General features: G+C 37.9%; 1 protein-coding gene across 3 annotated transcripts in view; it reads right to left on the bottom strand.

Moving 5' to 3' along the window:
- Nucleotides 1–275: 275 nt before the first annotated feature.
- The window catches only part of cacna2d2a (calcium channel, voltage-dependent, alpha 2/delta subunit 2a), a 399611-nt gene continuing 376682 nt past the window's right edge, over nt 276–23204 (bottom strand). For all 3 annotated transcript variants that reach the window (XM_079841618.1, XM_079841619.1, XM_079841620.1), the window contains 15 exons: nt 18387–18484; nt 14412–14502; nt 14226–14288; nt 13997–14100; nt 12419–12517; nt 8038–8132; nt 7904–7951; nt 7609–7680; nt 7370–7522; nt 4727–4779; nt 4578–4633; nt 4370–4493; nt 4183–4292; nt 1540–1628; nt 276–1253 (listed from right to left, as the gene is read on the bottom strand). In XM_079841618.1, coding sequence (XP_079697744.1) covers nt 1146–1253; nt 1540–1628; nt 4183–4292; nt 4370–4493; nt 4578–4633; nt 4727–4779; nt 7370–7522; nt 7609–7680; nt 7904–7951; nt 8038–8132; nt 12419–12517; nt 13997–14100; nt 14226–14288; nt 14412–14502; nt 18387–18484 — 1363 coding nt within the window. In that variant the 3' untranslated portion in view covers nt 276–1145. The remainder of the gene's footprint in view (nt 1254–1539; nt 1629–4182; nt 4293–4369; nt 4494–4577; nt 4634–4726; nt 4780–7369; nt 7523–7608; nt 7681–7903; nt 7952–8037; nt 8133–12418; nt 12518–13996; nt 14101–14225; nt 14289–14411; nt 14503–18386; nt 18485–23204) is intronic.

Below are 23204 nucleotides of genomic sequence, written 5' to 3'. Positions count from 1 at the left end.
CAGAACAGAATTGTAGAGACTGCGAACGGACTAAAAATACTCAAACTTCATTTCAATCTCATCTTCACCTAAATGTTTTCCATTCACAGTGACCGTGTCTGTCATGCTCCATAAAATAGACCAATAAAAGTCGTCCATTTGATAGCTTTCTGTCTGTTCATCAAGTTTAATGTACTTTTTTTTGTGTCTTTTTGGAGCTGGAAAGTCATGGTCACTATCGTTTTCAAATCTTACATTTCTCAAATGTGAATAAATCAAACAGACGTGTCATTTTTGAGCGAACTAGTCCTTTAAAAATGAACGCATGATATTACATATGACCTTCTATAACTGAGGCATTAATATAGTTTACCTAAAAAACAACAACACAAATAAAAGCCTAATGGCATCAGGGATACACATAGAAATGATAAATATATGAAGCCCTTGTGACTGATGAAGGAATGGTGTGATACTGCTTTCCCTTTTTTCTCTGTGGTTTTCCTACCTCCTAATTTGGCTAGAAAAATTAGTCTCATTTTGGCAAGAAGTAGATATAGTGCATAAATAAATCATGATAATTGAATAAACAACATCTATCGTCTTCCCGTTCTCATTAAATACCCTAATATATGGAGGTATGTTTTTAATACTCACATAATATATATTTTTTTTTTTGAGAATCACTTAAAAGTTCTGCACATATTCGGTTATTTTCTTATTACCGGAAGCAAGACGGCGTCAGAATGTCCCGTAGACCCGGGACACGGGTTACAGGATGAAGATGAGGATGACCTTTCCCCTTTGGAGGTGGAGTCAAACGAAACTAAACCCCCGTACGGCCGCAAAGGCAGGAGGGAAAAGTCCGTGTCATTTTCCACCACGTCTTCGTTTTCCTTCCGTCTCATCGCTAGCTTCCTGTTTTCATGAAGACACTTTTAGCTCCTCCCACAAATGCTCTTGATTGGCAGGAGAGGACAAAGTTCTGCAACGGTCACTAAGCAACAACATGTGAAGCTAAGTGGATGAAGCAGTACGACTGGGCTTCCATATAAGGGCAGAAGGAAGTCCCTTTATATTACCTATGACTAGAGCAACGGGGAGATAAAGGAGAAATGCGGAATTAAGGTGGCGAGAAGGAGGGAGAGGAGGACAGGAGGATGGAGTTAAACAGAGGGGTGGGCCAGAACAGAAAGGAGGAGGAGCTGGAGGAGGAGTAAAGTGAGGAGGGAGGGGCGGAACGAGTGACCCCGCCCACAGTCTGATGTGTTCTCCTGGAAGAGAGACAGAGAGAAACATGTGCTTTGGTTAATACTCTGCGTTTTATGTTCAACGTGTCAACATGAAATGACATTCGCAACCTGCATTACATTGAATATTTCCTTCAGAACAGCGTTTACTGATGAAACGTTAGGGTTTACAGAAATGTGAAGCTCATATTTGTGTTAATTATTCTTCCGTCAAAATGCTTCTTGGTTATGCATTAGTTTACAGAACGTATTATGCCATCCATAGTGTTTCTTTGGATAAACAAGTGTAAGCATGCGAGTGTGTACGTACTGTAACGTTGTAGTCGAAACAGGAAGTGGTTCCTTTTCTATACCGGGCTGTTGCTAATGTCTCGCATGTATTTGTTTCTTTGTCTTTGTCTGAGAAACAGGGGGTGTTAAGGAACAAACTTACACTACCATACAAAAGTCTGGGGTTATGATGCTGAAAATTCAGCTTTGCATCGCAGAAATAAATAGCATTTTAATATACACTCACCTAAAGGATTATTAGGAACACATACTAAAACTGTGTTTGACTCCTTTCGCCTTCAGAACTGCCTTAATTCTACGTGGCATTGATTCAACAAGGTGCTGAAAGCATTCTTTAGAAATGTTGGCCCATATTGATAGGAGAGCATCTTGCAGCTGATGGAGATTTGTGGGATGCACATCCAGGGCACGAAGCTCCCGTTCCACCACATCCCAAAGATGCTCTATTGGGTTGAGATCTGGTGACTGTGGGGGCCATTTTAGTCCAGTGAACTCATTGTCATGTTCAAGAAACCAATTTGAAATGATTGGAGCTTTGTGACGGTGCATTATCCTGCTGGAAGTAGCCATCAGAGGATGGGGACATGGTGCTCATAAAGGGATGGACATGGTCAGAAACAATGCTCAGGTAGGCCGTGGCATTTAAACCATGCCCAATTGGCACTAAGGGGCCTAAAGTGTGCCAAGAAAACATCCCCCACACCATTACACCACCACCACCAGCCTGCACAGTGGTAACAATGCATGATGGATCCATGTTCTCATTCTGTTTATGCCAAATTCTGACTCTACCATCTGAATGTCTCAACAGAAATCCAGACTCATCAGACCAGGCAACATTTTTCCAGTCTTCAACTGTCCAATTTTGGTGAGCTGGTGCAAATTGTCGCCTCTTTTTCCTATTTGTAGTGGAGATGAGTGGTACCCGGTGGGGTCTTCTGCTGTTGTAGCCCATCCGCCTCAAGGTTGTGTGTGTTGTGGCTTCACAAATGCTTTGCTGCAGACCTCGGTTGTAACGAGTGGTTATTTCAGTCAAAGTTGCTCTTCTATCAGCTTGAATCAGTCGGCCCATTCTCCTCTGACCTCTAGCATCAACAAGGCATTTTCTCCCACAGGACTGCCGCATACTGGATGTTTTTCGCTTTTCACACCATTCTTTGTAAACCCTAGAAATGGTTGTGCGTGAAAATCCCAGTAACTGAGCAGATTGTGAAATACTCAGACCGGCCCGTCTGGCACCAACAACCATGCCACGCTCAAAACTGCACAGCAAATTTCAGGAGTTGAAAAATCATGAGTTAGACAAAAAAGTGTGAATGAGTTAAATTTGTTGAGTTATTTTTTTAATTTTGACTACCGTGTGTGTTATTGGATACTCCCTGGCTGTGTTGTATTTTGGCGTTCATTCATTGGTGTTCAGGAGCGTGTTTTAACACTACATCTGGAGTTACATTTTGAGAAGTGCGTCACGACACGACCCTGGTTCTGCAGCACAAATAATGGACTTTCGGCTTCGTCGTGACTGAGGTAAGTAAAAGTGTATATATACAACAACAAAAAAACTATTTCAACATGTTCTATATTTTCTGACAAACACGTTTTGTCATAGCTGTTACGTTATATACTGTGTACTAACGTCAACGACCATGGCAACGTATGAACGTAGCCGATAACTTGTTTCAAAATTTTAATTGCCTATTTGCGCGAACTTTTTGTCGATGTAAACCAGCTAACCGTCTTTCCATTTGCTTTGCAGAGAAACCGGATAGAAGGGCTTCAGCTAAGTGCAAGCAAAACTCAAGTAGGCAGGCTATCTGACGTTTCACATGGGGTTTATTATCAGCGCCACTCCCGTGCACACATGGGGTAACGTTAGTTTGCAACACTTTCAAACGGCAACGCCGTCAAATTGAAGTGGCGACTCAGCTCAAGAAACCTGTTCAGCTTCCACACTAACTTTAATGCCGACGAGGTAACGTAATTCACTCTGTTAGCTGCCTATATGTTTTGCTGTTAGATTTTACAGTATGACAGCAATTGTTTTCAAAGTGTGTCCATGCAATGAATTTCTGAACCAAATGTATGAATTTGCTCAAATAAAGGCAGTAAATCAAGAGTATGGTGTTCAGTGTAGTCATTTCCACATAAAACATATTGTGTTAAATAAATGTTAACTCTAAGAAGTGTTAAATAAAATGTGTTTCAAGTGTTAATTTTTAACACTGGTAAGGAGTTTATATTATAATTAACTACATTTCAGAGTTACAGTTACTCTCCGTAGGATTAGTATTTTAAATCCAGAAAGAGTTAAATTTTAACTCTGAAAAAGTGTTAAAAATTCAACTCCAAGAGCTCTGCGCTGGAGTTTATTTGATGGTCACGCATGTACACTCAGATTGAGTTGATTTTAACTAACAGGGAGTTTATTCCAAAAACCAGAATTTGCTGTGTGCTTAAATCCCCTTTCTTTCCCATTCCGACATTCAGTGTGGAGTTCAGGAGATTGTCTTGACCAGGACCACACCCCTAAATGCATTGAAGCAACTGCCATGTGATTGGTTGATTAGATAATTGCATTAATGAGAAATTGAACAGGTGTTCCTAATAATCCTTTAGGTGAGTGTATATTCAAATAGAAAAGCATGTTTATGCATAAGGATACATTCTGTCTCCACCTGAGACAGTTTCTCTATTTCACAGGAGTTGCAGGACAGTCTTTCAGCCACCACAAACAGCAGGTTGGTGTTGTTTATTCTCTTAGCATGAATTAATCTGTAAAACAGACACGTTGTTATAAAAATTCATCTGTGTATATTTATATAATGTAGACTGACTGCAGTGTGTCTGACCTGGAGCAGTTGTCGCAGTCCTGCAGGACGTTGTAGGAGCTGCTGAGGTTACTGAAGTAAAACTGCGTCTGTACCGTCACACAGCTGGTCGCTCTGTGATCCATTCCTTCAGCATCGACCTCATCTACACACACACACACACACACGCGTCTTCTTATTGATTCACTCAAACGGCGAGCTTTTAAAAATCAATGTAAACGTCACACACCTGTCATGAACCAACTCTGATAGGTGAATCCATACAGCATCTGCTGCAGCAGTGACCTAAGCACAACACACACACACACACACACTCCTGTTTGCACGTTCACATCATTGAGATCAGACATTATAAATGAGTGTGAGACAGAAACTAACCAGGCAGCCGCTGACGTCCACCAGGCAACATTTAACACATCAGCAATAGTAGGCTGAGAGGAAACACATGACATTTGATTATGTTACGGTTCATCATCCATCCATCCCTCCATCCTCTTACCACACACACTCCTCGCGGGGCGGCCATCCATCCATCCGTCCATCCATCCACCCCTCCATCCTCTTACAATAAACAGTCCTCATGGGGCGACAATCTGGCCATCCATCCATCCGTCCATTCATCCATCCCTCAATCCTCTTACAATAAACACTCCTCATGGGGCGGCCATCTGGCCATTCATCCATCCATCCGTCCATCCATCCTCTTACAATAAACACTCCTCATGGGGCGACAATCTGGCCATCCATCCATCCATCCATCCCTCCATCCTCTTACCACACACACTCCTCGCGGGGTGGCCATCCATCCGTCCATCCATCCTCTTACAATAAACACTCCTCATGGGGCGGCCATCCGGCCATTCATCCATCCATCCGTCCATTCATCCATCCCTCCATCCTCTTACAATAAACACTCCTCATGGGGCGGCCATCTGGCCATTCATCCATCCATCCCTCCATCCTCTTACCACACACACTCCTCGCGGGGTGGCCATCCATCCATCCATCCGTCCATCCATTCTCTTACAATAAACACTCCTCATGGGGCGGCCATCCGGCCATCCATCCATCCATCCGTCCATCCATCCCTCCATCCTCTTACCACAAACACTTCTTGCAGGGCAGCCATCTGACCATCTATCCTTCTATCCATCCATCCTCTTACCATAAACACTCCTCGCGGGGCAGCCATCTATCTATCTCTCCATCCATCCAACTATCCATCCATTCATAAATCCATTCTTCACTCCATCCATACATAAATCCATCCTCTTACCACAAACGCTCCTCGTAGGATGGGTGGCCATCCAACCAACTATCAATCCATCCATTTATCCATAAATCCTTCCATCCAAAATCCATTCTTCACTCCATCCATCCATCCCTCCATCTTCATACCACAAACACTCCTCACGGGGCAGGCCATCCATCTATCCATAAATCAATCCATCCATCCATCCATCCATCCATCCATCCATCCATCCATCCAACCTTTTACCACAAACACTCCTCATGGGGCAGCCATCTATCCATCCATTCATCCATCCATCCATCCATCCATCCAACCATCCCTCCATCCTCTTACCACAAACACTTCTTGCAGGGCAGCCACCCGGCCATCCATCCTTCTATCCATTCATCCTCTTACCATAAACACTCCTCGCGGGGCGGCCATCAGGCCATTCATCCATCCATCCATCCATCCCTCCATCTTCTTACCACAAACACTCCTTGTGGGGTGGGCAGCCATCTGGTCATCCATAAATCAATCCAACTATCCATCCATCCATAAATCAATCTTTCACTCCATCCATCCATCCATAAATCCATCCTCTTACCACAAACACTCCTCGTAGGATGGGTGGCCATCCATCCAACTATCCATTCATAAATCCATCCATCCTTCCATCCAACTATCAATCCATCCATTCATCCATAAATTCATCCTTCACTCCATCCACCCCTCCATCCTCTTACCACAAACACTCCTCGCGGGGCAGGCCATCCATCCATCCATCCATCCATCCATCCATCCATAAATCCATCCATCCAGCTATCCATCCATCCTCTTACCACAAACACTCCTCGCAGGGCTGGTGGCCATCGATCCATACAACTATCCATCCATCCATAAATCCATTCATCCGTCCATCCATAAATCCATCCATCCTTTTACCACAAACACTCCTCGCAGGGCGGTTGGCCATCGATCCATACATCCATACAACTATCCGTCCTTCCCTCCATCCATCCATCTATCCATAAATCCATCCATCCTTTTACCACAAACACTCCTCGCAGGGCGGTTGGCCATCGATCCATACATCCATACAACTATCCATCCATCCGTCCTTCCCTCCATCCATCCATCTATCCATAAATCCATCCATCCTTTTACCACAAACACTCCTCGTAGGATGGGTGGCCATCCATCCATCCTTCCATCCAACTATCAATCCATCCATTCATCCATAAATCCATCCATCCATCCATATATCCATCCTCTTACCACAAACACTCCTCGCAGGGCTGGTGGCCATCGATCCATACAACTATCCATCCATCCATAAATCCATTCATCCATCCATCCTTCCATCCATATATCCATCCTCTTACCACAAACACTCCTCGCAGGGCTGGTGGCCATCGATCCATACATCCATACAACTATCTATCCATCCGTCCTTCCCTCCATCCATCCATAAATCCGTTCATACATCCATCCCTCCCTCCATCCTCTTACCACAAACACTCCTCGCAGGGCAGGCCATCCATCCATCCATAAATCCATCCAGCAATCCATCCATCCTCTTACCACAAACACTCCTCGCAGGGCAGGCCATCCATCCATCCATAAATCCATCCAGCAATCCATCCATCCTCTTACCACAAACACTCCTCGCAGGGCGGGTGGCCATCGATCCATACATCCATACAACTATCCATCCATCCGTCCTTCCCTCCATCCATCCATCCATCCATAAATCCGTTCATACATCCCTCCCTCCACCATCCTCTTACCACAAACACTCCTCGCGGGGCGGCCCCAGTGTTGCTGCTGGGCACGGGGTCACACACGGACTGATAGTCGTAGGACTGCTTGCGTTTGTAGAAGGAGTTGTTATAGAGGGCATAAAAGAGAGTGGGGTCGACTTCGCTAAAGAACATCCCAATCTACAGACAAAAGAGGAAGAGCACAGAGTGAAAAACAGGGGCAAATGCAGTCTGCTTTCACATCGCTTCCTGTTGAACTTCCTGACCTTATTCCAGTGGTCTTTCTGATTGGACATGATGAGGAAGCCTCCGTCATCTATCAGATAACAAAGCAAATCCTGCAAAGACAAGGACAGCTTCTAGTACACACGTTACCGTTCTTACACAGCACGTGTGCGAAATGCATGGGTGTTTGTCAGACATGCACTATCTGTCAGTTTAACTGGAAAATGATGGAAATATCACTAGATCAATCGGTCATAGTTCCACTTAATGGAGAAACTCTGAGAAGACGGATGTGAATGAGGATGTATGGATCTGAGTGCATTAAGAGTCTCTTACATCACTGTTGGCTTCACAGTCCATTTCACAGCCACTGGTTGGTCCACACTGTCAGGCAGGAACAACAGTATTTAGAAATAGTACTTGTGTGTGTGTGTGTGTGTGTGTGTGTGTGTGGATGATGTGCATTTTACCGTTTGAGAACCCTGCCGGTTGCTTTCGGTGTGGTTGCTCGCCAAGATCTTGAATTTGTCAGTCCAGGCCTCAAGATCAAGCTTCACACCCAAAACTAAGATAGTAGAAGACAGACAAAGAAAAATCTTAATGCAAAGAGTGGCTCCTAGTGACAAAAGTCCAAGAAAATTCTCAGAAATGTGGGCGTTTCATCTTAAAATTTAAGTAAAAATCCTAATAAAGAAGAAAGTAATTCAGAAAGCATGAAAAGAGGTCTTAAGGTCCAACAGTGTTAGGAGTACAGACGAGGACTTTTAAGAGGCTAAAGAGTTCAAGAGGCGAAACGCGAAGAGGGAGAAGAAATGTGTTAGTTAATAAGACACCACACATTAGATCACGCAGGGATCATGTTTGAGACTGATCTTATCAGAGACACGCTAACATCTCCGACACAGTGCAGAAATGCCATAAGCAATCACTGCGTTAACATATTTGGCAACTGGAAAAATTATAAATCACAACCTTCTGTAAGCAAAGAGATCACACAATTTCAGAACCTTATTGTGTCACTGTTCATTTCCTATCAAATACAGTAAGTACAACATTAACAGCATAGTAAATAAAAAATGAAGATTATTTATATATATTGGGCCTCATTCATGAAACTTTCGTAAATATATGAGCAAATAAAATGGACCTTTACGAAAACTCTCCTCCAGATTCACAAACGCTTCGTATACCATGGATTCGGTAGTTAAACGTGTGTATATTAATGAATTCCAAACATTTGTAAATAGGACGCACGTGCACGCTCATTCATAATTAGCATAATCCCCGCCCATGATTTACAACTGCAAATGACGTGTGCAGGAACACTGTGGAATCTCATGGACTTCTTTCTCAGGTTTGGCTCCAGTATTTTGCATAAATGCTAATTGACCATATGCCTTGCAATACATATTAAATTATCATGTGTCCATCAAAGCATTTCTAGCCAGTTAAAAACGCCTGGTGCTCTTCTGGAAACGGCCAGCTGGTGGCGCTTTAGAGCGGTTTGCAAGGGCAGCGTTTTTCCATCTGAGATACTTTGATTGCTATGAATATGATACAGAATATCCATGCCAGTAATGTGTTACTATTATCTCAAATATTACTGAATATAAAAAATGCAGTAAAAAGCAGTTTTAACTTGGTGTACAAGTGGGATGATTGGTCGGTGTAGTTTTTGTCCCGCCCCTCCTCCACTGTGATTGGACGGCCGGGTAAAAAGTGACAGTGACGAGCGCTGCCTATTACCCAACGTTGAACAGTAAAAAAAAATTATTACGGGGCAAATCAACCCTTGAAATATTATTATGGTACATAGTGCATCAAAATGCAATGCATCAGTTTGCCTAAATTAGAAGACAGAACGCTCAAATGTTTTACACGTGGTAAGGAGCAGGCGTTCATTTCTTTCGTACCAACTAACATTTTGAAAACCGAAAATTTACGTCAGAGCGGCTTTACGAACGGTTTACACACACATTCGTTCTGCTCGTGTTTCATGAATGAGGCCCATTGTGTGTGTGTGTGTGAGAGAGAGGTTATGAGAGCAGGTTATGCCTGTACTGTTGCCAATTCGTAATCACCTGCCCCAATTAGAAAGACATTCGAAAACACTTCTTTCCCAAATTTGAAAATATTTGTCCCAACTTCAAAATGTTGAAGAATGATGCACAAGCTCAACATTTACTTGGCGAAAAGAGAGACTGTATTTCACTAGCAGCAAAATATTTTTTATAGCAATTCCTGCCACAAAAAGAGGGAAGAGTCGACCAAACAGTGATGCGTCCATTTACTCACACACACAAACACACTGACACACATTAACTCACACAAACTCTTATACACACACACACACACACACACACACACACACACACACACACACACACACACACACACACACACACACACACACACACACACACACGCACACACACACACACACACACTTAATGTACATACACTTCCCCCCACCCACTGTTTTTCCACACTTGTTCAATACTTCTACTTTGTTTATTTTTATTTTTATTTATTTATTTATATATTCATGCTCATATAAATGCTTTGGCAATACAATGTACAATTTGTCATGCCAATAAAGCTCTTTTGAACTGAATTGAATTGAGAGAGAGAGAGAGACGGTAAAACAGGAAAAATGACGCCTGTAATTTCAAAGTGAAGTTTTATATAGACTCTACACTTAAAGGAACACGCCAGTATTTTTGAAAATAGGCTCATTTTCCGACTCCTCTAGAGTTAAACAGTTGAGTTTTACCGTTTTCGAATCCATTCAGCCGATCTCCGGGTCTGGCGGTAGCACTTTTAGCATAGCTTAGCATACATCATTGAATCTGATTAGACCGTTAGCATCTCGCTCAAAAAATGACCAAAGAGTTTCTATATTTTTCCTATTTAAAACGTGACTCTTCTGTAGTTACATCGTGAACTAAGACCAACAGAAAATGAAAAGTTGTGATTTTCTAGGCCGATATGGCAAGGAACTATACTCTCATTCCTGCGTAATGATCAAGAGCTGTGAGCCGTCCCATGAGTGCAGCGGCGCAATGATATTACACAGCCATAATTCCTAGCCATATCGATCTAGAAAATCACAACTTTTCATTTTCCGTTGGTCTTAGTTCACGATGTAACTACAGAAGAGTCACGTTTTAAACAGGAAAAATATCGAAACTCTTTGGTCATTTTTGAGTGAGATGCTAACGGTCTAATCAGATTCAATGATGTATGCTAAGCTATACTAAAAGTGCTACCGCCAGACCCGGAGATCGGCTGAATGGATTCGAAAACGGTAAAACTCAACTGTTTAACTCTGGGGAGTCGGAAAATGAGCCTATTTTCAAAAATAGTGGCGTGTTCCTTTAAAAGCACTCTTTTCTTTCTTGGACAACCAACCAATCACAGTCTTCAAAAGACAGTCAGCCCCGCCTCCTCACTCAGATAAAACCTCACTGAGAGTTGCTCTCAGATCAGTCCTGGATCACTCAAAGGGATAGTTCGCCCAAAAATTTTAATTAGCCCATGATTTACTCACATTTACTCAAGTCATCTGAGGTGTGTATGACATTCTTCTTTCAGACAAATATAATTTGAGTTATATTACAAAAGTCCAGGCTAATCCAAGCATTATAATGGCAGTAATAGTTGCTCTGTTTTTGAAGTCCATAAAAAGTGCATCTGTCCGTCATATAACTGCTCCACGCGGCTCTGGGGTGTTAATAAAGGCCTTCTGAAGCTAATCAATGCGTTTGTGTAAGAAAAAATATCCATATTTAAAACTTTATCAAGTAAAGTTTCGGCGATCGCCTTCCGAGGATAAGTGTTGAATGTTGAAAGTGAAACTCAAGATGTGTTCGTGACGTCATGACGAGCGGACCTGGTCGGGTTAGTCCTTCGATCGGCAGAGGCACTTTCAACACTTTTTCCATAAATTGAACACGGAAGGCGGTCAGCCACAAGTTTACTTGATAAAGTTTTAAATATGGATATTTTTCTTACACAAGCGCATCGATTCGCTTCAGAAGGCCTTTATTAACACCCCAGAGCCGCGTGGAGCAGTTATATGATGGACACATGCACTTTTTATGGACAGAGCAACTATTACTGCTATTATAAAGCTTGAATCAGCCAGAACATTTTTAATATAACTCAGATTTTATTCGTCTGAAAGAAGAATGTCATACACACCTCGGATGACTTGAGGGTGAGTAAATCATGGGCTAATTTTCATTGTTGGGTGAACTATCCCTTTAAGCTAAGACAGTTTTTAAAGTAAATTAGGAGCTTTCTGAGAGTAAGCTTTAAGAATACGGGCCCAGGTCTACAATTTAAATATTTTAATGGAGTTTTCCACCCTCCCTTACAATGAAATGTTTTGAATCTGTGATATCATCTAGATAACTTTACTTTGGCAAGATCAACATAATTCAACAGAGTTGACTTTACAACGATGTGCAGAATAAGTTGTTCGTCTAAAGCCAGATTCCCGAGGCAGCTCTTATCTGTGCTAATCCAGCTGTCAGGTAATCCTAATGGGACATGATGATCATGAGCTCTGTCGAGAACCTCAGCATATCTCTGGAGAATTGTAGGGGGAAAAAACGCCAAAATGTCTCAGGATTTATTGCACCGAGAAAGATCATGTATTCAAATACAGCTGCTGTCAGGAGGACAGTAAAAGACTATCCATCTTCATGATAAGATGAAGTACTTAAGATATTAAAGTCTCATATCAAATCCCACATTTGATCTTGCCTTTGTTTGCACACACAATCTTTGCCGTCTGTCTGCTTGAAAAGGCTTGATATTTAGTCGGGGAGTTTTATTGTATTGTACCTGCAGGTTTGATGTTTTTGGTCCCAATGGTGATGTCCACTGCTGTGCTAACCAGAATGCCGATGGTGTCGTTCTCTGGATTCAGGATGTCATCATTGCCTGGGGAAAAAAATACAAATAAAAAAAACTATTAAATCATAAAATTAATAATACATAAATGATACCGAGATTCTAATTAAAAATGAATTTTTATTCATTTTAATCTAATATTAAATAAAATAAGAATCTAATATCAAATAAAATGTAACCTAACCTAATTATTATAATTAATAAATATTATATATACAGTATATTTATTATTAATAATAATTATTGCTTATAAATAAATAAATAAATAATTATTAGGGCTGTCAAAAGATTAATCGCGATTAATCGCATCCAAAATAAAAGTTTGTGTTTACATAATATATGTGTGTGTACTCTGTTAATTATTATTTATATATAAATACACACACATTCATGTATATATTTAAGAAATATTTGCATGTATATACTGTATATACATCTATATAATCTATAATATATATAAATATAAATGTTTTATATATAAAAATAACATTTTTTTCTTAAATATATACATGCTTGTGTGTGTATTTATATATAAATAATAATTAACAGAGTACACACACATATATTATGAAAACACAAACTTTTATTTTGGATGCGATTAATCGCGATTAATCTTTTGACAGCCCTAATAATAATATATATAATATAATATATATAATTATAAATAAATATATAAATGATACTGTGATTCTAACTAAAAATTTATTTTGACCAACTAATTTTAATCTAATACTAAATAAAATAATAATCTAATATCAAATAAAATGTATCAAATAATTATTTTATCTAATCTAATTATTATAATTAATAAATATTATATATACAGTATATTTATTATTATTAATAATATTTTTTTATAAATAAATAAATATAAATAAATTAAAATTATATATATAATTATAAATAAATATATAAATGATACTGTGATTCTAACTAAAACTATTTGTCAAAATTAATTAAATAAGTAAATAAATAAAATAATAATGTATTATCAATACAAATAATCAAATATATATATTTTATTTTAATCTAATCTAATTATTATAATTAATAAATATTGTATTTACACACACACACACACTTATGTATATATATATGTATGTATATATGTATGTATATATATATATATATATATATATATATATATATATATATATATATATATATATATATATATATATATATACAGTATGTTTATTATTAATAATAACTATTTCATAAATGTTTTATATATAGTATATATATATATATTAATATACATTATTTATAAATTATTGAATTATTATTAATAATTAGTTAAATAAAAAATATGAAATGTTTTATAACATAGAATATATTATATTTTAATTACAATAATTATCATTTATAAAAATAATTTTCAAATTATTATTTTTTTTTCATATTAAAGGTATTACTCTAATTGCACTTTGCATTGTGGAAACATGGCCTCAATAGACTGTTCAGTGTCTGCTGTGTGTTTCTGTGTGCTGTAATAACACACTCTCTCACCGGTGCGATACGGGGCCCTGAAGATGTAGCCCTTGTTGTCCAAACTGCGACGGTAATAACTAGCATTAAATGGTTCTGGATCTTCCTCCCAGGTCTCAGCGGCCCTGATGTACACACACACACACACACACACACACACACACACACACACACACACACACACACACCTTTACCTCAGCAGCTATTTACAATATCACAGTAACGAGAACAAAAAAAGAACCAGACTCACTTATTAGGGAACACTCGAGTGATGCCTCCGTCTGTGGCCGCAAAGACTGCCAGAAAGCCGTACCTGGAGTTACACAACACATATTTACTCACATTTACAGTACCTCTAGCTCTAATGCAGGAGCTTTTGTGCTTGAGATGCTAAATAAGAGTGAGATTCAGCGGTTCATCCTGCATATGGACGTACGTGTTGAGGTCCTTGGTCTTCCAGACTTTATCTACCAGCTGTTTAATGATGCCCGTGTCCAAGATCAGATTATGCAGCAAGAAATTGTCACCTGTGTGGAATAATGATGATAATATTACGATATATGAGCTGATATCTTAATACAGAATTGTTTTAAGTTCAATAATTAGTCAAAGAGAGTCAGAATTACAGTCAGTGTTGTTATTGTTAACTAACACCAAAAAAACTGTTAAAAAACATTTTCAGTAATTGAAATAAAGCTCAACTAAATACAATATAAATATTATAGCTGCAAGCAGCAATTATTGGGGCACAACAGAAGCAAACAAGGAAGCTAGAGGCAGACCAACTGCAAAAACGAGTTAAGACATTTGGAGACAATTTTAAGCAAAAATTTTGAAAACCCACATAAATACATTGACATTTTCATGTTTTGTTTAATTATAGCGCCACCAAGAGGCACAGTCCCACCACTTTTTGTGTGTGTCCTCAGAGTGCACCCATACATAAGGTAAAAAACATTGAACATTGGTAAAAATATTTAATTTAGTTTTGGAGTTATAGACATTTGTATTTCATGAGAATATACAAAATAACCCACACCTGACTTTGATTGCATTTTTTTTGCCACTTACTATCAAAATTTTGACATTTGGCCATAAACGTTTAGTCAACCCGCTATGATTCTGATATTCCTACAGTGGTTTCGTCTCGATCGGATGAACAATTTTGAAGATATTTGCGAAAGTTGTTTAAACGCTAAATCACAACGTTGAACAAACCATAAGGCGAAACCCAGCATGTTTGATATTCTTGGACTCAGCAAGGATTCAGGAATCTAAGGATATGACTCCCGTGAAAATAAGTCAAACAAATCCAAAGTTATAAGCATGTGAATATTTGATTCTACCACTAGGTGGTGCTGGCTCGAAACTTCTCAGACTCCCTCAGGGCATCGTGCTGATGACCCACACCGAGTTTCGTAACAATTTGTTTATGCGTTCATGAAATACAGCATTTTACTACAAAATTAAAAATGGCCGACACACAAAATGGCCGATATGGAAAAAATTTTATATTTTTTGACATTATGATATCATTATAATTTTTGGGCGAACCGTTCAGAAGTTATAGCCTTAGCAAAAATAGCCATTTTTCGTACATCCGGACCAGTAGGCGGCGCTGTGCCGAAACGCAGCATGTCGCCTCAGGTCATGCTTGTGATGATCTGTACCAAGTTTGGTCAGAATAAGATAAAGCGTTGTGGAGATACAGACTTGTGTCTATTTTCGCAAGCGCTACGTAAAATTTGTTTGCACATTATTCAAAAACAGTTTGATGAATCAACTTGAATTACATAATTTTTTTGCTGGCATTGTCTGAAGATGATCTGGTTACATTTTCGGACATATCAGATTCGAAAAAGTAGTTTTTTTTGGCAGGAAAATTGGCATTACTGAAAATGGCGTCATAGGGTTCAATCAAATCGCCTTGAGCCAAGGAGTTAGGAGTTATAGACATTTGTATTTCATGAGCATATACAAAATAACCCACACATGACTTTGATTGCATTTTTTTTGCCACTTACTATCAAAATTTTGATATTTGGCCATAAACGTTTAGTCAACCTGCTATGATTCTGATTTTCCTATGGAGGTTTCGTCTCGATCAGACTAACGGTTTCGAAAATATTTGCGAAAGTTGTTTAAACGCTAAATCAGAACGTTGAACGTTTACTACAAAATTCAAAATGGACGACATCCAAAATGGCCGATATGGAAAAAATTGGATATCATTTGACATTATGATATCATTATCATTTTTGGGCGAACCGTTCAGAAGTTATAGCCTAAGCAAAAATAGCTATTTTTTGTACCTTCGGACCAGTTGGTGACACTGTGCCGAAACGCAGCATGTCGCCTTAGGTCATGCTTGTGACAATCTGTACCAAGTTTGGTCTGAATACGATAAAGCGTTGCAGAGATACAGCCTTATGTCTATTTTCGCAAGCGCTACATCAAATTTGTTTGTGCGCTATTCAAAAACAGTTAGAGTGAATCGACTTGAATTACATTTTTTTTTTTGCTGGCATTGTCTGAAGATGATCTGGTTCAGTTTTCAGGCAAATCGGATAAACCGTCTCAGAGGAGTTCGAAAAAGTAGTTTACAAATTTGGCGGGAACATTGGCATTACGGAAAATATGACGTCATAGGGTTCAATCAAATCGCCTTGAGCCACGGAATCAGAGAATTTCTAGCCTTTACGGTTAAAAAGTTGCAACTTTGGACAGTTGGTGGAGCTACAGGGATTGACTTATGTAGCGTTCACACCGGACGCAGATGATGCGAATAAATCGCGCTATTAACGCGAAGTTGGACGCTTGAACATTTTGAGTTTACTCGCTTCATTTGCGCGTGACATTCACTTCACAACAGACGAGAAATGGCGGACATGGGCTGTGTTTACACGTCTATTTTGTTAAAATCTACTGTTAATGTGTGACAAAAGGTAGTTTTAAGACTTTTTCAGGTGATAATGTAGTTGTTTAAAGCTCAAATCTGTGGTTTATTTATAAAGAGAGTGCCTATTTGAACATTTTCTCTGGTGTTTGTGTAGTTGTGAGGCGATCAACGGGCGCTCAGCGCTCATTAACCCCGATGAGATCAGCCTTTCCTCAGCCAGTCCTTCTGCCGCTGGCTCTGTCTCTGTGGTGTCTCGAGCTATAATTCGTCTTGTGTTTATGTAACAGCCGATCTTTGGTCTCATGGATCTATAATTTGTTCCCTGGCAAATCGTTTAAGCTGAGGGCAAAGTGAAGTTGCATTACTTTTTTATTTTTAGGCTAATTAACTTTACGTTACCGTTTTAGCCGACTAGCACTGACTTTGAATGTTTGACTGAATTTACATTTACGCATTTGGCAGACGCTTTTCTCCAAAGCGACTTACATTGCATTCAAGGTACACATTTTACATTTTGTCAATTTTTGCTTTCCCTGGGAATCGAACCCATGACCTTGGCGTTGCTAGCGCCACGCTCTACTGTTTGAGCTACGGGAAAGCACACATTGTTTGCTTTATTTCATGTATAGCTTATTATACCTTTTAAGTTACTTATACTTTTGTATTATTGATCATACATAAACTTGCATTTAACACAAATAGACTGGGTTGTGTTTCATGTCGTTTAATGTTACCACAGTGATAATCATATGCACACTTGTCTGAACCAGATATTAATATATGATTAATATAAACCAGATTTTCTCCTCATAGTTGTCACTACTAGAGCAAGCTCCTGATTGGTTAACGTGGCACGAATTTCCGCCAAAGTTCAGATTTTTCAACTCGGGCGATTCATTGGCGCCGCCTCATTCGCGTGAATCGTGCCGCAGAATGTCTATTCGCATCTTTGCATTGATTTAACATGTAAATCGCTCGCGCGAATCGGGATCATTCGCGTCCGGTGTGAACGCACCATTAGAGGCTCCACATTTGCTATGGTGACAATTCAGACCGTCCTCTATCTGTGTGCCAAATTTAATAACTTTCCCGGAAGTGGTTCTATGGGCCGCCAATAGACTTCCATACCGGAAGAAGAAGAAGAATGCCAATGATTACAATAAGTGCCTACATATCTTCAGTGCTTGGCTCCTAAATAACACCGACACACAATTATGTTATATTAGTAGTGTATTAAACAGATTCTTGTGTGGTTTGAAGTGGTCTCAGCTGGTTTCTTAGCTTAGGCAAGTCAATGTTCTAGCTAAAAAGTGTCCGATAAAACCGGCCAGACCAGCAAGGCTGAGCACAGCTGGCGTTTGGTTAACTGTACCAAAGATGGCAAAAGACAATTTGGTAGTGCAAGAAGACCATCAACAGATTCTTCCACAATCCTTTAAAAAGTGGTAAAGCCAGTCAATAATTCACACACTGGGAAGAGGGACGAGTGTTGGTAAGATCTGTGAGACTCACATTGTTTGGAGTCAGGCGTGACTTTCTCCATCAAAGCGATGAAGTTCAGCAGGAACTCTGTGTTGTTGTTGGAAAGCTCCAGTTCTTTGCAGTATTCCCTGAGGAAAACACACACCATTCCTCACTGACAGGACACTCTCTCTTATAGATTAACATCATAAAGAGTTATATTACACACTGCTAAATCTTTATAGACAGTGACACATTTCACATTCATCTTAAACACATAAAACACACAAATAACTGCAAAAAAACTATTCTTAACCAGTACTTAATCCAAACATCCTTAAAACAAGATGAGGTAAAACCACAGTGTATTTTGTCTGGATTCACTTAAGCATAAACTCAGTAAAAACAAGTGCACTTAAAAATAAAATACACAAGACGCATTCTCGTAAAATCTCAGTTAACTCTCTCGTTTCAAAGATGTTTTAACTCAGGGGTGTCCAAAGCCAAATGCGGCTTTGGCAACTTGCGAGCTCTGACTCTGAACAAATGTGTTTGTATTTATATGTTTATAGACTAAATACCTTAAAGCCATTCTAGATATAGAATTTTTTTTTTTTTTTTTTACTTTTTGCCTTGTGTGCACTGCAAAAAATGCTGTCAAGTAGTCTTGTTTCTAGTCACTAAAAAAATCTAAAAATTCTTAAATCAAGATGTATTTACGAGATAAGATAAATTAAATTAGATATTTTTTTCTTGTTTTCTGGAAAATAAAATGAAATTTAAGTGAGTTTTTGTTTAAAACAAGCAAATATATCTGCCAATGGGGTAAGAAAAATAATGTTTCTGTTTAGAATCTTGTTTCTCTCCCAAACAGAAACAAGATTATTTTCCTAATCCATTGGCAGATAATTTAGTTTGTTTCAAGCAAAAACTCAATTAATTTAGATTTTTTCTCCCAGGAATCAAGAAAAAATTTCATTTTCCTTAGTAAAAGCATCTTGTTTTTAAGAATTTTTAGATATTTGAACTGGAAAAAAGACAGAAATACCAAGTAAGAAAAGTATTTTTTGCAGTGTGGTTTTACCTAAATAGAGCACTTATTAAAAATAGAGCACTTATTACATTTAAATAAGAATAGAGTTCTAACTCAGTAATAATATTTAAATGTATATATATTAGGGCTGTCAAAAGATTAATCGCGATTAATCGCATCCAAAATAAAAGTTTGTGTCTACATAATATGTGTGTGTGTACTCTGTTAATTATTATTTATATATAAATACACACACATTCATGTATATATTTGAGAAATATTTGCATGTATATACTGTATACACATTTATATAATCTATAATATATATAAATATAAATGTTTTATATCTAAAAATAATATTTTTTTCTTAAATATATACATGCTTGTGTGTGTATTTATATATAAATAATAATTAACAGAGTACACACACATATATTATGTAAACACAAACTTTTATTTTGGATGCGATTAATCGCGATTAATCTTTTGACAGCCCTAATATATATATATTAGACATGTGCCGGTAAACGGTAATACAATATACCGCAATAATGAACATGCACAATATAGTTATCGTGGGCACTTCAAAATACCGTGAATAATTATTTATTACGAATTATTCCGATTTTTAGAATGAATTTTAAGAATACTTTACCCATCAACCGTTTAAAATGAACAACACGTCAAAGAGGAACGCGCACTGATGTAAATAGACCAAGAGGAACGCGCACTGATGTAAATAGACCAAGAGGAACGCGCACTGATGTAAATAGACCAAGAGGAACGCGCACTGATGTAAATAGACCAAGAGGAACGCGCACTGATGTAAATAGACCAAGAGGAACGCGCACTGATGTAAATAGACCAAGAGGAACGCGCACTGATGTAAATAGACCAAGAGGAACGCGCACTGATGTAAATAGACCAAGAGGAACGCGCACTGATGTAAATAGACCAAGAGGAACGCGCACTGATGTAAATAGACCAAGAGGAACGCGCACTGATGTAAATAGACCAAGAGGAACGCGCACTGATGTAAATAGACCAAGAGGAACGCGCAATGATATAAATAGACCAAGAGGAACGCGCACTGATGTAAATAGACCAAGAGGAACGCGCAATGATGTAAATAGACCAAGAGGAACGCGCAATGATGTAAATAGACCGTGCATGAGCCGAGCACATGGCGGAATGAGGAGACACTGAAGTGCACATTCATTCTTCGACAGCAGAGGGCGCTGACGGAACAGCAGAAATGCAGCCGTTTCCCCAGTAATCACATAACCTAATACATAATACATAATACTTAAAGACTTAAGGCTATTCATTTTCAAACTTGCATTTTATATTTTAATCTGGACTAAATTACATGCCCTAGATATTGTTTGAATATGTTCTGACTGTTGTTCAATCACACACTCTACAAGGCTCCAGTATTTAACATTAGTTTAACATTAGTTCCTTCATTAACAAGCTGACAATGAAAAATACTTCTAAAGCATGTATTAATCTATGTTAAATGTACATTTCAGCATACCTATTGTTCTTTATAATTCTTTTGCACTTTAATCTGTTTTAAATATTTCTTTACTTTATACATTTTTGTGTATTGCTTTATTGTATTTAAATGTTTGGTTCTTTTGTTATAAGAAAGTGATTTAACCTGTTATAGTATGACAACACTTTTTTTGCAACTTATTTCAATATCGTGATAATACCGTATACCGTGATAAAAGCTTCAGCAATTAATCGCAACATGAAAATTTGATACCGGCACATGCCTAATATATATATAATAGAAAAGGGACCGGGTATGTCCACAACATCGAATCTGGCCCCCTTTAAAAAAAGTTTGGACACCCCTGTTTTAACTGGAGAATAAAACTGGCTAAGAACATGATTTTTGGAGTGTATATGCAAAGGACAAACACACACAGAGAGATGATCAGACGCATGCATGTGGACTTATCTAGATCCGTAACATGCAACGTGAACCTTCCCCTTGGAAGTGAGGAGAAGGCCATACACACAGACACAGAGGAGACGCGAGAGCTGAGGCGATGAGATGTGGAGAAGACATGAGGAGAATCTGCTGAAACTGATCCATCACAGCAGACGACAATGAGGTCAAACACAGAGGACATTTACCACTCGCTTTCAGATCCAGCTATGAACTTTAGCTTCCTTATATTAATGTTGAGCTATAAAATTGGGCATTGCAAAGATTGCATCTAATCGTGCCGTTCGAGACACTGTTGAGATCTCTTCTGAAATCTAAAGATGTGAGATTACTGGGTTCTTTTTCTACTCGGGTTAAAAATCTGTAAAGCTGGAGATTTAAGGGAACTTTCCAGGTTCATAACAAGTTAAGCTTTATCAACAGCTTTCATTACCACAGAAAACACTTTCAACTCGTCCCTTAAGTTTGTAAAACAAGCAAAAATCGCATTTATTATAATATACTAATGACTAGGGGTGGGAATCATACACTGTAAAAAAAAAAATCCTAATTTTACGGAAAATAACTCTAAATTGTTTACAGTATTTTCCTGTAATTTTGAATTATGTTTAAAACTATGTAAAATGACAAACAATATCTGTAAATAAACAACTTGACTGTTATTTTAAGGATTATATCATTAATGACAAATTACAGTAATACTCATTTTTATAAAGGAAAATTACTGTATTATTTATACAGTATTTTACTGTTTTCATAAATCACATACAAATTCATGTAAAATTACAAAAAATATCTGTAAATTAACAACTTGACCATTATTTTATCATTAATGAAAATCACAGTCATTCTCATTTTTTATACAGGGAAATTACTGTATTATTTATACAGTATTTTTCTGTTTTCTTAAATTACATACAAATGTATGTAAAATTACAGAACTAATCTGTTATAAAATATTTAGCTCATTATATTAAAGGTTTATGTCCATACTAACAATTTAAAATTATTCTTTGTAATTTTAAAGTAAATCTTATTAGTTTCACTGTAAAAATAAAATCGTAAATAAATGGTAAATGACTGGCAGCTACGGCTGCCAAACAAAAGCTGTAAAATTAAAGTAAAATATCTTAATTTAAACAAGGAAAAAATCTGTAAAATAACAGTGTTTTTCACTAAAACTTTTAGTGTAAATTTCTGTAAAATTGTTTTTGCACTTTATTTGAATTAAGATATTTTACCTTAATTTTATGTTTTTTGTTTGGTAGCCGTAGCTGCCAGTCATTTACCTTCTTTTTACGATTTTTTTTTTTACAGTGTAGAGTACCTCACGATAATCAATACATTGCTAGACAATCCTAGTGTTGTACCTAGTTCTCGAGACCGGTCTTTAGACCATTTTTTGAAAGTCTTGGTCTTGTCTTGACCACATTTGTACTCGGTACTCAAATGCAATAATTTATTTCTATATATTGTGCCGGTTCACAAATTGTCATAGGCAGAGTTTCACTTTTGTGCTTGGTGGGGCACCTATAGTCAAACACCCCCTGTATAATTCATATTATTAATAATAATAATAATAATAATAATAATAATAAAGGAATTGAATAATTAAAGGATTTAAAAAAAGTGCTAGGCCTTATTGTAGTAATGAAGCAATCAATTTAAACTATTTGCAAACAATATTTTATTTAAAAATGTGCACAAATTCACTTTAACTCGTATGTCTAATATGTAGAAAATGCGAACGTTTTTTTTCCCTCGTCGTCACATGAATCATGATCGCTTTTTTCAATTCAAAACGGCGAAAAAAGTTGAGTAGTTTGCATCACTAGATGGTCTATTACTGTCGGTAGCTGAACATTTCTATCATAAA

This window comes from Gobio gobio (assembly GCF_949357685.1).
Source record: "Gobio gobio genome assembly, chromosome: 17".
NCBI classification, from domain to species: domain Eukaryota; kingdom Metazoa; phylum Chordata; class Actinopteri; order Cypriniformes; family Gobionidae; genus Gobio; species Gobio gobio.
The sequence above is the reverse complement of the archived record's forward strand: the minus strand, read 5'-3'. Positions and strand labels throughout refer to the sequence as shown.